The following is a 13,097-nucleotide window of genomic DNA, read 5'->3' as shown; positions in this document are numbered from 1 at the left end:
TGGCGGCAATGACATCAAGAGAAGAGGTTGTCATCGTATGTGCACTCCGAACACCCATCGCAAAGGCGAGAAAGGGTAAATTCAGGAACCTCAAGAACGATGAGCTTGTTACAGCTGCTATTCGGGGCGTCATCGAGAAGACTGGAATAAATCCGAATGCTATTGAAGAAGTTATTCTTGGGCACTGCCTTTCCTCAATGGAGGGAAGCCTAGCTGCAAGAATGGGTGCTCTAAGAGCAGGGGTGCCTGTCGAGACGCCAGTCATGACTGTAAATAGACTATGTGCATCTGGAATGGAGTCCATTGGGCTTATTGCGGAGAAGATTAGATCGGGGAAGATAGATATCGGATTAGCCGGGGGGTTTGAATCCATGTCATCCCACGGACTTCCTAAGGAGTACAACCTGAGCAGAGACGGGCTGTGTGAAGATGCAATGGACTGCCTTCTTCCATTTGGGGAGGTTTCTGAAATGCTAAGCAAGTCTCTTGGTATAACGCGTATTGAGTCTGACGAATATGCGCTGACGAGCCAAAAAAGAGCTCTCGACGCCACAAAGAGGGGCTGCTTTACCAGGGAGGTGATTCCAATGAGGATTGGAGGCGAAAGCGTCAAGGACGACGAAGGAATAAGAGAAACATCTCTTGAGGTGATCAGAAATCTGAAACCTGTATTTAGGGATGATGGTATTTGCACATCTGCGAACTCCTCGCAGCTGTCTGATGGTGCATCTGCAATACTTCTGATGAGACGCAAAAAGGCCGATGAGTTGGGTCTGCCGGTCATTGCAGAATTTGTTGACCTCGTTGTCACGGGGCTCAAGCCTAGAGATATGGGGTTAGGGCCTGTTGCTGCCATTGAGAAGCTATTGGAAAGAAATAATCTCAAGAAAGATGAAATTTCATGCTTCGAAATAAACGAGGCGTTTGCTTCCCAGGTTCTCTGCTGCCTCCAAAGGCTGGGGATTGATAGAAGCAAGGTCAACAAGTATGGGGGTGCCATAGCCCTTGGACACCCTCTAGGGGCTTCTGGTGCAAGGATCGTCTGCACGCTGCTGAACGTCATGGAGAACGAGTCATCGGGAGAGTATGGAGTTGCATCTCTTTGCGTGGGCTCAGGATATGGAATAGCTGCATTATTTAAAAAATGCTACTAGGCATAAAATAAAAGGTCATTCAGGGACACTTAAGCTTTCTTTATTCACAATGTAGCAACAGCACAGTGCAAACACCCTCACGGTTTCTTGATGTTTCTTACTTTCTTCAACTCCTCCTCAAGTTTGAGGAAGTCTCCCCCTCCAAAGGAGTCTCCAAATATCTTTTCGTCAAACATATCAGATATTTCATCACACTCGTCTGTCTCTGTAGAGCTGTGGATGGCATTGATGTCAAAAAATATCTGTCTATCGCTCTCCTTCATCGCAGGGGATGCCAAAATTTTGTTTAACTACTAAGCTTTCTTGGGCAGGTGCATGCTCGGAGCCCTTCTAAGGCAATCCCCTGTTCTTCTTTACAGCAGTAAGCATCTTCATTATCACAAAGTCGACAAGCAGTGTGCCAGAAAGCACAAACAGGGCGGTAAGATAGAACACAGGCAAGGAAAACAAATTGAAAGCCGCATTGTTTGCCGTAACATCCAGCTCCTGAATGAAGAAAAGAGTTATGAAGTTGAGGAAAATGCTCAGTGCAATCGCTATCCACGAGTAGACAACAAAGAAAGAGATCTCTCTGATCTGTGTGGACAGTACAACCAGGAAAACAACTATTGAGAAGTAGTTTGTTAGGAGTATGTATCCCCCAACCAGCCCCTCCTTGCTAACCATGTCCTTTATGTATACAACGCCGACAGAAAGTACAAACACAACCACTCCAAGCAAGATCGTGTATATAAACCCAAAAACAAAAGAAGGCCTACTGAAGAACTTCCTTGCATTCTTGTAGTCCTCGGGATGAGCCATAAGGTAGTTTTCTGGCTTATCCTTGTCGAAGAGCCCTATGGATAATGGGATGAAGGATGTGAACAAAACGTTGTAATAGTTCAAGAAGAAGTTGTTGTATATGGGCTTACCAGAGTATCCGTTGAAGAAGTTATACATGAACTGTATCGAGATGAAGAATATGTTTTTGAAGAATGCATTAAGTGTTATCTTCGAGAACCTTATGAGATTGTATCTTCCATGTACAAGTATGAGCTTCTTCAGGAGTCGGAACTCGGGAATCGCAAAGTCCGCAGACAGGCTTGCTTGCGTGCCTTCCTTCCCCATAATCCCCACCCCGACATGAGAGCTCGTGAGCATCGGAACGTCATTGTTCCCGTCTCCAACAGAAAGCGTGTTCTTCCCAAGCTCGACTATCTTCTCGGCTATCTTTCCCTTGTGGTAGGGCGTCGCCCTGTATATCACAATTGACCTGTACTCAAAGATGTCTTGGTCTGCAAGCCTGTTCAGAAACTCCTTGCCATCCACTACAAGAGACTGAGTCTCGTGGTTCTTCTGGATAATCCCACAATCTTCCGAGCAGCTGATCGCAGTCTCTTTTTTATCTCCTGTAATCATCCATATGCTGATCCCTGCATCCCGGAGAGAAGTTATCGTTCCCCTTACATCCTCTTGGAGCTCGTCCTCTATAAATGTTGCTCCCAAATAAATCATTCCCTCCTCTACCGAGTCGAATATTCTTTCCTGCTCCAGGAATTTGTTTTTCAAAGAGACCTTGTTGTACTGGTCCTTCATCTTTTCGAGAACATTTCTGTCTAGCTCCTTGTATCCAACAACAAGAGACCTGTACTCGGAGTTGTTGTTTATAAGCGCCTTAATAGTCCCCATATCCCCTTCTTCAAACCTCATTCTCTTGTCTCCGAGGAGCTTCTGATCAGAGCCTTTGCAAAACAGAATGTAATTGCCTAACACCTTCATCACAACAGACATTCTTTGTCTTGATGAGGTGAAGTCCAGGGTAATCGCTATGTCGATCTTGGTTCTCTTTCCATTTATCTCCAGTACAACATACTTCTCATCGCGTTCTATAAGCACATACCCCTGGTTCTTTAGCTCTCGTAAAATGCATAGCTCATCCTGCGAAATCCCTTCAAAATTGTTGTTAAGAGGCTCGATCGAATTGCAGCACAAGAGCGCAAGTATGAACATCATCCGTGACCTTTCTTTCTTTGATGCCGCGCCGAGGTCATTTACAAGATCAATGCTAAGACACTGATCCTTCAGGTCCTCTCTCGAAATAAGCCCTTCCGAGTTGTACACATGGCAATACTTAAAAACCATCGAGTTCTTTGTAAGTGTTCCAGTCTTGTCCGTCAAAATGTATTCAATCATCCCCACATCCTCTGTTATGTTCGAGTTCCTACAAACAGACTTGATACCATCAATAGTCATCTCGTCATCATAGGATATAAACATCGAATGGAACATTCTCGAAACCTCGAGAGTCACGAATAGGGACAGGGGAATCAAGTAGCTGAAGAGAATGTAGTTTGTTCCCGTCTGCTTCAGCGAGTCTGCTGTCAGATATTCATTCAGGTACAGATACTCAATATCGCTCTTCTTCAGAAACCTGGCACCAAGAATCGAGGTCAACGCCAGAATCCCCAGGTATATCATGAATATCCCAAATATAAAGTCTCCAATGCCTTTTTCAAAAAGCGATATCTTCACCTTCGCCTTGAAGTGGCTCTTGCCTAGCTTCGTCTGCTTTCCCACACACACCACCAAGGCAAGAACACACTCCGTGTTCTTGATTCTTGATCCCCTTAGAAGAACATTCTTTTCATTGCACAGGATGTTTTCTCCCCCAATGCTCACCTGGCACTCAAACTTGTTAAATAGATCTCCCGTATCCTCAACACTAAATTCAGATATGTTGTCCATGTAATATCGATCGCAGTCGCACACATTCAGTCTTTCTCCACAGAAGTCAATCTCCATTCGTTCCCCTTTACACTTTATTTGATGCTGTGACGTCTTCTTCTTCAAATTCGTTTCCCCGTCTAGATTGCTTGTCTCGACAAAGCAGTAACTCTTGCATCTGGTTCCATCCCTTGTCTCCATTCTACTGTTCAACAAAACAACGTCTCCAGGCACCTCCTGATCCTTCATCATAAATATAAGGTCTCCAGCACTAATGTCCTCCACATGAATCTCTTCCACATACACGTCCCCTCCGTTTCTTCTCACAACATTCGCGGGCTTCTCATTTATTATCTTGTCCTGCTTGTGTCTTCTGTAGTCCTCAACCCCATCCTTCATCATTGACGCCCCGACAACAACAACAAACGCCAGGAGATAGGTAAAAGGGCTGAAGGGAGATATTGCCGGGACAGACAGAAGGATCAGAGTCAGGAGAAAAAACAGGTTTGATGGCCTTGACAGTTGGTGATACATATTCAATGGAAAAAAGGTTATTGCTGTGTACTTTGATGTAACTATTTTGTTTTCCTTTCTGTTCATTGTGCTATGGGTTAGGCCCCCGGATTTAATAGTTAGGCGTCGCGATCATTCTCCAAGCCCTCCCGTGCTTCCATCCTCAATTGTCTCAAACCCAGGGTAGACATCACTCATCACGTAACAGCTCCTGTGCTTCCAAGAAATAGAATATGTCCCCGGGCAGTCGACATACATAATGCTCGACTCCTTAGACCCGTCAAATAGAAAAAACACCGCACATCCTATAGGACTCCTAGGTATCGATACAACCTCAATAAGCACAATTCCTCCGCAAAGCTTTGCATGATAGAATCTGTCCTTAATCTCCGAAACCACCCTCATCATATTCTGTAGTCCAAACATCGCATTGAAGGCCGTTTTCAAGCACATCTTTTCCAATGAAACCTCGACAAAACACAAATACAGCCTGTGGACTATGGGAAGTACTCTGTCCTCGAATTGCTGCAAAATGAACTCATCCCCTTTGCTCCTACCTAGTACATACGAAAGTATCCCATACACCTTCCCTGCCGAAAGATCTACTCCAGCTTTGGACAGCACTTTGAATTCATCAGAGTTGACCTCTAGCACTGCTTCAGAGGCCCTGCATATAAGAGCCTGGATGCTCTTCAGCCCCATCTTGTCCTTGATCCTTCCATCAAACATTTCAACTGTGTCCATCCCGATACAGTATTTGCACAGGATCATTCCATACCGAGTCAGACCCTGCTCCTTGACGAACAGAGGACACTCCACTTTCTTCTCAGGTACACGTCCCAGCCAGTACGAATACGCATAAAGCTCCTTCCTCCCAGAAGAGCAATAGTACAGGGGAATGTCCTTGCCGCAGAAGTAAAGTGCTTTTTTGCTCTGCTTTAGATAAAGAAATACTCTCGAGCCCATGAGAGAGTATCTCTTGACATCAGAAAGCGAGTAATCAACATAAGATAAAGTCTCATGATCATAGTAGTCTGTACCTACAATGTGAATCTGATCAACCTGGGGACTCCATCTCCTATCTACCCATGAGTCCACCACCCTCTTTGTGGCAAGGTACATTCCGTTCTGGATCCCAGTATATTCCAAGGCAACCTTTGCGTCTCCGAAAAACCTTTTGAAGTATCCAACCACCTTTTCCGTCGAACAGACTATAAGGCATGGGCAGCTCTCTACATCTAGCCCATGCACATTCAGAGACAACCTGGCCTTGAAGTCAGAGAGAAGCCCATGGTATGTAAGGGCTGAAGACTCATATACCTCGGCTTTAGGCTCCTTCAGGTCCTTTTCAACATCCCCAATAAGCTCAATTCCGCCTCCCACAGTAAACGGAAGGCCCACCAGAACCATCGGGATGCTTCTCATGATACAGTGCACCATGCAGGCTTCTATAAGATGGTTTGAAATTATGTCATGGGCCTCCAGAATGGTGACAGCCCCTGCAGAGATCTTCCAAGAAATAAACTCTTCGTATGTGTATGGCTTGTAACCCAGGAGCATAAGCCTTCTTTTCTCAGCATAGTTTGGCACAACAACTACTTCCGTACTAATCTCGTCATGGAAAAGTCTCAGCTTGATGCAATTATCCATTCCAGACGCTTTTCTCATCATTGAAGATTCCCAGAAAGAGCTAAATATCGAAGGTGCCGACAATGAAGCACCCCTCAAGTCAAACGTAATAGGCTCCGTGGGACACAGGTAATGGCTGGACAGTAGGCAGACATTTACAAAGGGAGAGACAGTGTGCAGTCCATAGTTCTGGCTAACGAACTCACACCCGTTCTCAAATGTTATCACATCGTAAACAATAAGCTCTTGCTCTCTAGGATCTGTTATGAAAAGATAATATGTATTTGTGTATATCTTACTGTCATCAAAATCTTTCTCAATTCCAATGCTTACGACATAGTCCCCCGACACAGGAACCCGGATACTCAGCTGAATATTGAACTTAGGAACATATTTCAAATACTCAACTATACTGCTCCCACAGATGCCTATTTCGTTCAGCCCCTCCTTGCCCAATATCTCTATCATCCCAAACGGAATCTCCTTCATCTCAAGACCCCTAAGAGCATCCTTATCACATGCAAAGTGCCTCAGAGGCGTCTGATACGGAAATATCCTGTGTTCTGCAGCCTTGCACCACCCAAGTATCATTTTCGAGGTCCCAAGCTTTTTTCTCAGTCCAACCTCGAGTAATGCCCTAAACATCCTGCAAAGGTTCTGCGAAAGAGAGCTGGATTCCATCCTGTTAGCTATGTAGCATTGCACCAGAACCCCGAAAGAAGACTCCGTGGGAATGGGAACAAGCCCCTTCAGTGCCTCCATCTCCTTTTGATCCACACTCACATCAGAAAACTCCCTTGTTTTCTCCAGAATCTCAAATAGTGACGATTCCATCATGTTGTGTGAAACCTCATCAAACAGCCTTTTTGCATCTCTGTAGTGGATGTAGTATCTGGAAGAAACCTCGCCTATTGTTGTAGGACATATCGACGGCTCTAGAGTGGCAAGCCCTGCATCTTCCAAGAACCTCAAAGCACTATACACAAGACCCTTCACCATCTTTCCAGGCTCTCTGTTCAGCTTCACAAGCCTTGTGTAGTAGAAGGTGTGCTTAAACCAGTCTATCATTTCCTCAAATCTTCTTGTTCCCCTCACTATCTCCGCATTAAGGCAATCACACAGGCTAGGAAGAAGCCTAGAATCTATGCTCCGTTCAATAAGAAACTCGCTCTCCTTGCTAGATATTAGTATCCCCTTGCATCTGTCATCTCCAAATCTTCCTGCTCTTCCAAACATTTGGGTCATTTCAATCTGCTTAACTGGCTTCCATCCACAAGAAGCATCATACACCTCGGTTCCCTTTATTATCACCGTCTTTCCAGGTAGATTCACCCCCCACGCTAACGTGGCTGTAGACACCATTACATCTATCTTTCCGTTTCTGTACAGGTCCTCAACAACCGTTCTTGTTCTTTTGTCCAGCCCGGCATGATGAATCCCAACCCTATACGCTAGAAGCTCTTGAACACTTGGAATGACTCCCATCTCATCGCAGCCAACCCTTTCCATATACCTTTTAACCTCATTTGCAACATCAAGAGTTTCATTTCGCGAATGGACAAACACAAGCACAGGCCCATTGGCCTCAAGATTCTCCAACACTTTCTCAACAGCCATGCTCATCTCTCTTTCTTTCACCCCAACATTGATAACTTCGTAGTCTATTGCACTTCTCCTGAACTCAGGCCCAAAGTAAAAGATGTCAGAGTCTCGGCACCTAATAAACTCGCCAACATCCATGTAGTTCGGAAGTGTGGCACTGAGGCCTACAATCCTGCATCCCCCGCACATAAGCATTCTTGCCACAATAGCTTCTATCACCCAGCCTCGCGGGTCCCCAACCATGTGGATCTCATCAATAATCAGCAGGTCAAACTGAAGATCCGTGTTTCTTGTCAGGACATCAAACTTCTCCGGTGTGGACACAATCACTCCCGTCCTCTCCAGATGCTTATATCCAGAATAGACATCAGAGGTATGCTCCACAACAACAACCCCGTCCCCAGAAAACACTTCGCTAATTGTCTTGCATATCTCCCTGGCCAGAGCCTTCATGGGAACAATATACCCCACCCGCATCCTCTCTTTCCTCTCAACTTCCTTGAGAATCGACATCATCCCTATAACAGTTTTTCCACTTCCAGTAGGCGCACACACAAGAACATTCCCATCTCTTTTCAGTATCGAGTCCTGCACCACACTCTGGATATAATTAAACACAAAGCTCTTTCCAAAAAGTCTTCTTACATTGTCCGGTACTTCCCCGTCAAAATCAACCCTTACACTCTTTCCAGGAACAGAGACAATCTTAACCCCGTCCTCGTATCTCATGCTCGATTCCGGCGGATACTCTCCTTTTACAACATGTGTGCTGTTCATCTCAGACGTCTTCTCAAGATCAATCACCTTGCTTCCCCTCATTAGGCTCAGTCCATCACTGTCTATATACCTGATAAACCCCACTCCCCCAGAGACCTCGTGGATCATTCTTCTAGCCTCCCCTCTCCTGTCCGGAAACAATTGGTATGTAAGAAAGTATTCAAACACCCGGCTGTTGTCGGCCATGTATCTCATAAAATACATCTTTCGTCCAGACAGAACACTAGGAAGCACCTCCTCAAGATTCACCCCATTCTTTATCATCTCAAGAAGACTTCTCTTCTCCCTCCGTGTGAACAGAACATCGAACAGCTCGACATCCTCAAAACTCATCTCTCTTCTCTCCTTACAAAGAAAACGCTCCGTCAAATCCATCATCCTTGAAAAGTCCTCTTTCGATATCCCTCTTCCAATGGCATCCTCAATAGCACTCTGCTTCTCCGCTCTACTTCCACACAGCACTTCCACGGCCCTTTCGATCATCCTCTCGTCATCCGTCTCCATCAAAGCCCTAAGCCCTTCAAAATAGTCATCATACCTAACACCTTCAAATCCCATAGGGACTATCCTCCCCACCATTTTTACTTACGACAGACCGTAAACCCTAATCCAGTTAAATACAGATATTTATTATTCTCTAGCCACATCTCTCAAGGAAGAGAACATATGTGTGCTCCTTCTTAATCTTGTCAACCCTCTCAATCTTCTGGTCATTGCAGAGATACCACCCGTCCTTCCACAGGTAGCTTACATAATGCCCGCTCGATGTAACCGTCTCAGAGTCATGGTTACATACTCCTATGACTCTGTATTCTGCATCCCCAATGCGAAACTCATCAAGAGGATACTCAACTAGGGTCGAGATCTTCATGGGAAAAGAATTGACATACTGGAATCTTTTCAGCTGGATTATGAGGTATGTTGGGAGGCTCTCTAGATCAATCTTCTTGCTAAACATTTTCTTTTCACCACATCCTTCACAGTACAGAAGCTCGGATGGATGGAGGTCTTCCTTCTCCAGAAACTTGTCTATGCAGTAATTAAGTGTAGGCATCGGCGGCCTTATGGCCTGTATCATATCTAAGGGATCGCACAGGGGGTTGAGGAGCTTCCTTCCCCCATGTGCCCTGCTTACTCCTATCACAACAGGAAAGTCTCTTGCAGCCTCCTTAGATGCCCGACCAGGCAACTCCAGCTTAACATAGGGAGATATATCTTCATCTTCCAGGAGATCTTGTGACTCTTTCTGGACAAGGTAAATGAGTGCCCTCCGAACTTCTAAAAGCATTAGTGGCTCGCTATAGGCAAACGCTTTGATCAGTATATTGAACTGAAGCGACCTATCTATAAATAGCTTCTTAATCTTCAGATGAATCCAACAGTACTCTATGCCCTCAAAATACTCGTAGCAGAATAGGGCCTGCGGGATATTTCTTAGAATGGCATCGTTTGGTGCCTCAACCATATTTCTGCTGCCATCATACCATATACATGCAATCCTTCCCAAAACTCCATACTTGGTCCCTAGTAACTTCTTGAGTTCCTTGATACAGATGGAGCTGTCCGTGTATATTTTTATGGGCTGCTTTCTGCTCGACTCGTAGAACAGCACAATGTCGTTCTTGTGCTCCATGGGATGCGGGACAGGCAGAGAAAGGCACATCGCAGGCTCCACAGAGGCTTTGCTCCTTCCGCAAGCCCTGCATGACAGCGTAGATCTCAGACAGAAGAAAAACAGATCAGTGACAATCGACTTGCTGTAGTCCCACCATCCCCTTCCTTCCTTTTTCTTTTGGCATTCTATTTTGGTTGAGAGGCCCTCGTGCAGTGTGTCCAGCATCTTCGTGATAAACTCCACTGTGTCCTGCTCATCACTTCCCTTGTATTCCTCGTATATCGATCCCAAGCTTCTTTTGATTCCTGCTGGCGTGATGGGGTGTGTCCCTCCGTCATGTACTTGTGCAACAAGATCATAATATGCATTAGCCAAGGACACATGGTCAGGCTTGTGCTTTTCCAAGTGGCTTTCATATTCTCTACTGATGAAGTACTCGGTAAGCTTCCAACAGTTCATCAGGCATTGAAGCCCACTGTTCATAAAGCACGTGTTTCCTTGGTTCTTGAGCCCTCGGATAGCATTCCTCATGTGCTCGTCAACAGATAGAGCTCTTCCGTCCCCCATTCTTATGATTTTTGAGATCCTTAGCACGTCCCCATCAGAAAGCTCGCCCAGAACCGCAAGGGGGTGAATCACCCTGCCGTTGGATGCTAGGACCCTGTAGTTTCTCATGAACCCTTCCAGATCAAGCCGGAAGTCCATGAGGTGCAGTACTATATCAAACAGCTTGTCCGAAGGATCGGCAAGGACATTTACAATCTTCCTTGATCTCTTCATCCCGTTGCCATAGCTAGGTTGTTCGCTGGGACTAAAGTCACTGATGTTGGCAAGAGACTTGAGTATCGAGTAGATCCATCCGACCCTGACAATCACACTCTTGCCTGCCTCGGGGGTGACTGTGTTTGGAACAAGCTCATCAATCATAAAGACAACGAAGACCGCCCTTCCATCGCCCCTTGTTTCTGGCCCGTCGCCCTCTCTGTATTCCGTGACTGAACTCTCCTTCATCGTCTTCCAGGTGTCCTCTGGAACAAAATAGATTCTGGCCCCAGATACCTTGCCACCTATAAGTGCCCTGCCGAATTTCTTTTGGGCTTTAGCAAAAATAGAAGAGATGGCGTATTCCTGCTGCCTTGGATCTGAGCTGGAGCTTTGGCCCTTGTGCCCGTCCGCCATGATAGGGGATTGTTTTGTTTGGATTTACTATGGCTTGGAGTGATGCAGGCATTGGAGGATAAAAAAGCACAATCAAGCCTCGAGCGGAAAAGGAAATGACGGAGCTAGGATTTGAACCTAGAACCTTCGGGACTGGAATCCGACGCGCTGCCATTGTGCCACACCGTCTAGGCTGCACCCCATGGTGCTTTCTCTTTTCGTCAGGTCGGCACGTGTAAGAAGTAGCCACTCGCCTACCACTCACAAATAAATAGCTGTTCAAATAAAAAGAATTTATTCCTCCTCGGCTGCAGAAAGTTTCGCCTGTACCCGTTGCCTCCTCTCCTCGTATGTAAGTCTTGGCTGCTTGTACTTCTTGAATCCAGAGTAGTCCTTTATCTCCCTCTTCTCTTTTATTGGGTCCTCTGCAATCTTGTCAAAGGCGTTCTTGTAAATCTGCGGAATGTCTTCCGGCTGGATGCCCTTCTTGATATAATCAGAAAACTGCACCTCATACTTCTCCGGGTTGCTCTCCCTAAGCTCCTGCATGTACTCAGAGATGTTGTGCCCAAATATCCTGTCGTGCAGCTCTTGTGCATCAAAGCTTCCGTCCTCCTTGTATCCATAGAACTTCACTTCGCTGTGGGGAATGTTCAGCCCCGCATCAGATGCTCCCTTCATCGCCCCAAACACTTTTGCCCCTTTTGTAGACCTTGCAAGCCCTATGTCCAAAAACACCTTGGGCGCCTTCTTCTCTCCATCAACATCCTCCGTAATACTATAAGACCCGTCAATCTTCTTTGGCCCATACACCCCATCAAGAGACAAGGCTGTAAGTGCTCTTCTCCCAATAAGGAACCCTGTGGCATATGCTGCAGAGTAGTTCGTCAGCCCAAAGTTGATCCCATACTTAGGAAGCTCGCTAGAATCTGCATACACCATGACCCTGTCTCCTTCCATGTACGCACCCACAATCTGGCATATAACCCTGCTGTTCGTTATTCGCACAACAAGCCTATGCTTCACAGACCCATACGAATTCGAGTCCTGCCTGATCATGTTCGTTCGGTGCTTGTAGTCCGTCTTTCCCTCGCGTCTCCTTCTTCTCTTCACCTGGAAGTTCTTGTGGTAGTTCCTAGTCCCCTTTGCATTGGTCTTGAAATTAATCGTAGCCACTTACCATTTTGCCGGGGCTCAAAATTTTTCAACATATCATCCAGAATGGCTCCAATCCTAGGCTCCTCTCTATGCCCTATAAGATAATCTCCATTCAGTTCCATTTTTGATCCCCCATGGACGACTCTATATTCTCCAGGATAAAAAAGCTGGCCAAATCGGGTTTCTTCAAGAACCCAGAGATAGACAAGCTTGGGTATGGATCCTTCCTGAAGCAACCGGCTGCAGACTCAAATCTGTTCATCCAAAAGGCCAGAGACCTGAAGTCCAGGGCCGATGCTGCAATGAAGGAGCCTGGCCACAAGGGAGCAAAGATGGTCATGGAGACAATTATGATGTACATAAGGGGATACATAGAGGAGGGTGGCAGGCACAAGACGGTCGACATCATTCGGGGATGGAAGAGCCTTGGAAAGTACATTGGAGAGACCGCAAGGTCGCAGAAGGAGGAGGACATCTCTGCATTTCTTAGGCTGGTCCTATTCAACGTGAAGTTTCATTATCTGTATTTGGAAAGTTCCCTGATAATCAAGCAGGGAAGAAGAAATGAAAACAAGGAGGGCATACTGACGTATTTTCTAAGTGAATACAACGATCTTTATAATCTGTTCATACAGTCCAAGATGAAGAACTTCCACGTACTTCGTCCGGACGATCTTCTGGACATTGTGAAGGAGAAAATAAACTCGATGTAATGCGTGCTTTGTCTTGATGTTTGGGATGAGCCTGGCTCTGTGCAACAATTTCATAGGCCGAGGAGGCATTTATGT

The 13,097-nt window shown here is 45.9% G+C and overlaps 7 protein-coding genes and 1 non-coding gene across 8 annotated transcripts; 2 read left to right on the top strand and 6 right to left on the bottom strand.

The window, feature by feature from the left end:
- Window positions 1-8: 8 nt before the first annotated feature.
- Window positions 9-1,154, top strand: EHEL_060890 (acetyl-CoA C-acyltransferase; the record flags this gene model as incomplete). Its single annotated transcript, XM_003887392.1, has 1 exon — window positions 9-1,154. One exon carries the CDS (start codon window positions 9-11, stop codon window positions 1,152-1,154), a length of 1,146 nt encoding a protein of 381 aa, XP_003887441.1.
- A 77-nt stretch (window positions 1,155-1,231) lies between these two features.
- EHEL_060885 (uncharacterized protein) lies at window positions 1,232-1,417 on the bottom strand (the record flags this gene model as incomplete). Its single annotated transcript, XM_059743518.1, has 1 exon — window positions 1,232-1,417. One exon carries the CDS (start codon window positions 1,415-1,417, stop codon window positions 1,232-1,234), a length of 186 nt encoding a protein of 61 aa, XP_059599501.1.
- A 67-nt stretch (window positions 1,418-1,484) lies between these two features.
- Window positions 1,485-4,457, bottom strand: EHEL_060880 (P-type ATPase; the record flags this gene model as incomplete). Its single annotated transcript, XM_003887391.1, has 1 exon — window positions 1,485-4,457. One exon carries the CDS (start codon window positions 4,455-4,457, stop codon window positions 1,485-1,487), a length of 2,973 nt encoding a protein of 990 aa, XP_003887440.1.
- Window positions 4,458-4,502: 45 nt separating this feature from the next.
- On the bottom strand, window positions 4,503-8,936 carry EHEL_060870 (pre-mRNA splicing helicase; the record flags this gene model as incomplete). The annotated part of the gene is made up of 1 exon (XM_003887390.1): window positions 4,503-8,936. One exon carries the CDS (start codon window positions 8,934-8,936, stop codon window positions 4,503-4,505), a length of 4,434 nt encoding a protein of 1,477 aa, XP_003887439.1.
- Window positions 8,937-9,015: 79 nt separating this feature from the next.
- Window positions 9,016-11,172, bottom strand: EHEL_060860 (ubiquitin C-terminal hydrolase; the record flags this gene model as incomplete). Its single annotated transcript, XM_003887389.1, has 1 exon — window positions 9,016-11,172. The coding sequence occupies one exon, from the start codon at window positions 11,170-11,172 to the stop codon at window positions 9,016-9,018; it is 2,157 nt and encodes a 718-aa protein (XP_003887438.1).
- Window positions 11,173-11,268: 96 nt separating this feature from the next.
- EHEL_060850 lies at window positions 11,269-11,340 on the bottom strand. The gene has a single exon. It is a non-coding gene; the product is annotated as a tRNA-Trp (tRNA).
- A 105-nt stretch (window positions 11,341-11,445) lies between these two features.
- Window positions 11,446-12,334, bottom strand: EHEL_060840 (60S ribosomal protein L5; the record flags this gene model as incomplete). Its single annotated transcript, XM_003887388.1, has 2 exons — window positions 11,446-12,306; window positions 12,332-12,334. 2 exons carry the CDS (start codon window positions 12,332-12,334, stop codon window positions 11,446-11,448), a joined length of 864 nt encoding a protein of 287 aa, XP_003887437.1.
- Window positions 12,335-12,443: 109 nt separating this feature from the next.
- EHEL_060830 (uncharacterized protein) lies at window positions 12,444-13,022 on the top strand (the record flags this gene model as incomplete). Its single annotated transcript, XM_003887387.1, has 1 exon — window positions 12,444-13,022. One exon carries the CDS (start codon window positions 12,444-12,446, stop codon window positions 13,020-13,022), a length of 579 nt encoding a protein of 192 aa, XP_003887436.1.
- Window positions 13,023-13,097: the final 75 nt, after the last annotated feature.

The sequence above is a fragment of the Encephalitozoon hellem genome, chromosome VI (assembly GCF_000277815.2).
Source record: "Encephalitozoon hellem ATCC 50504 chromosome VI, complete sequence".
Classification (NCBI taxonomy): Eukaryota; Fungi; Microsporidia; family Unikaryonidae; genus Encephalitozoon; species Encephalitozoon hellem.
The sequence above is the reverse complement of the archived record's forward strand: the minus strand, read 5'-3'. Positions and strand labels throughout refer to the sequence as shown.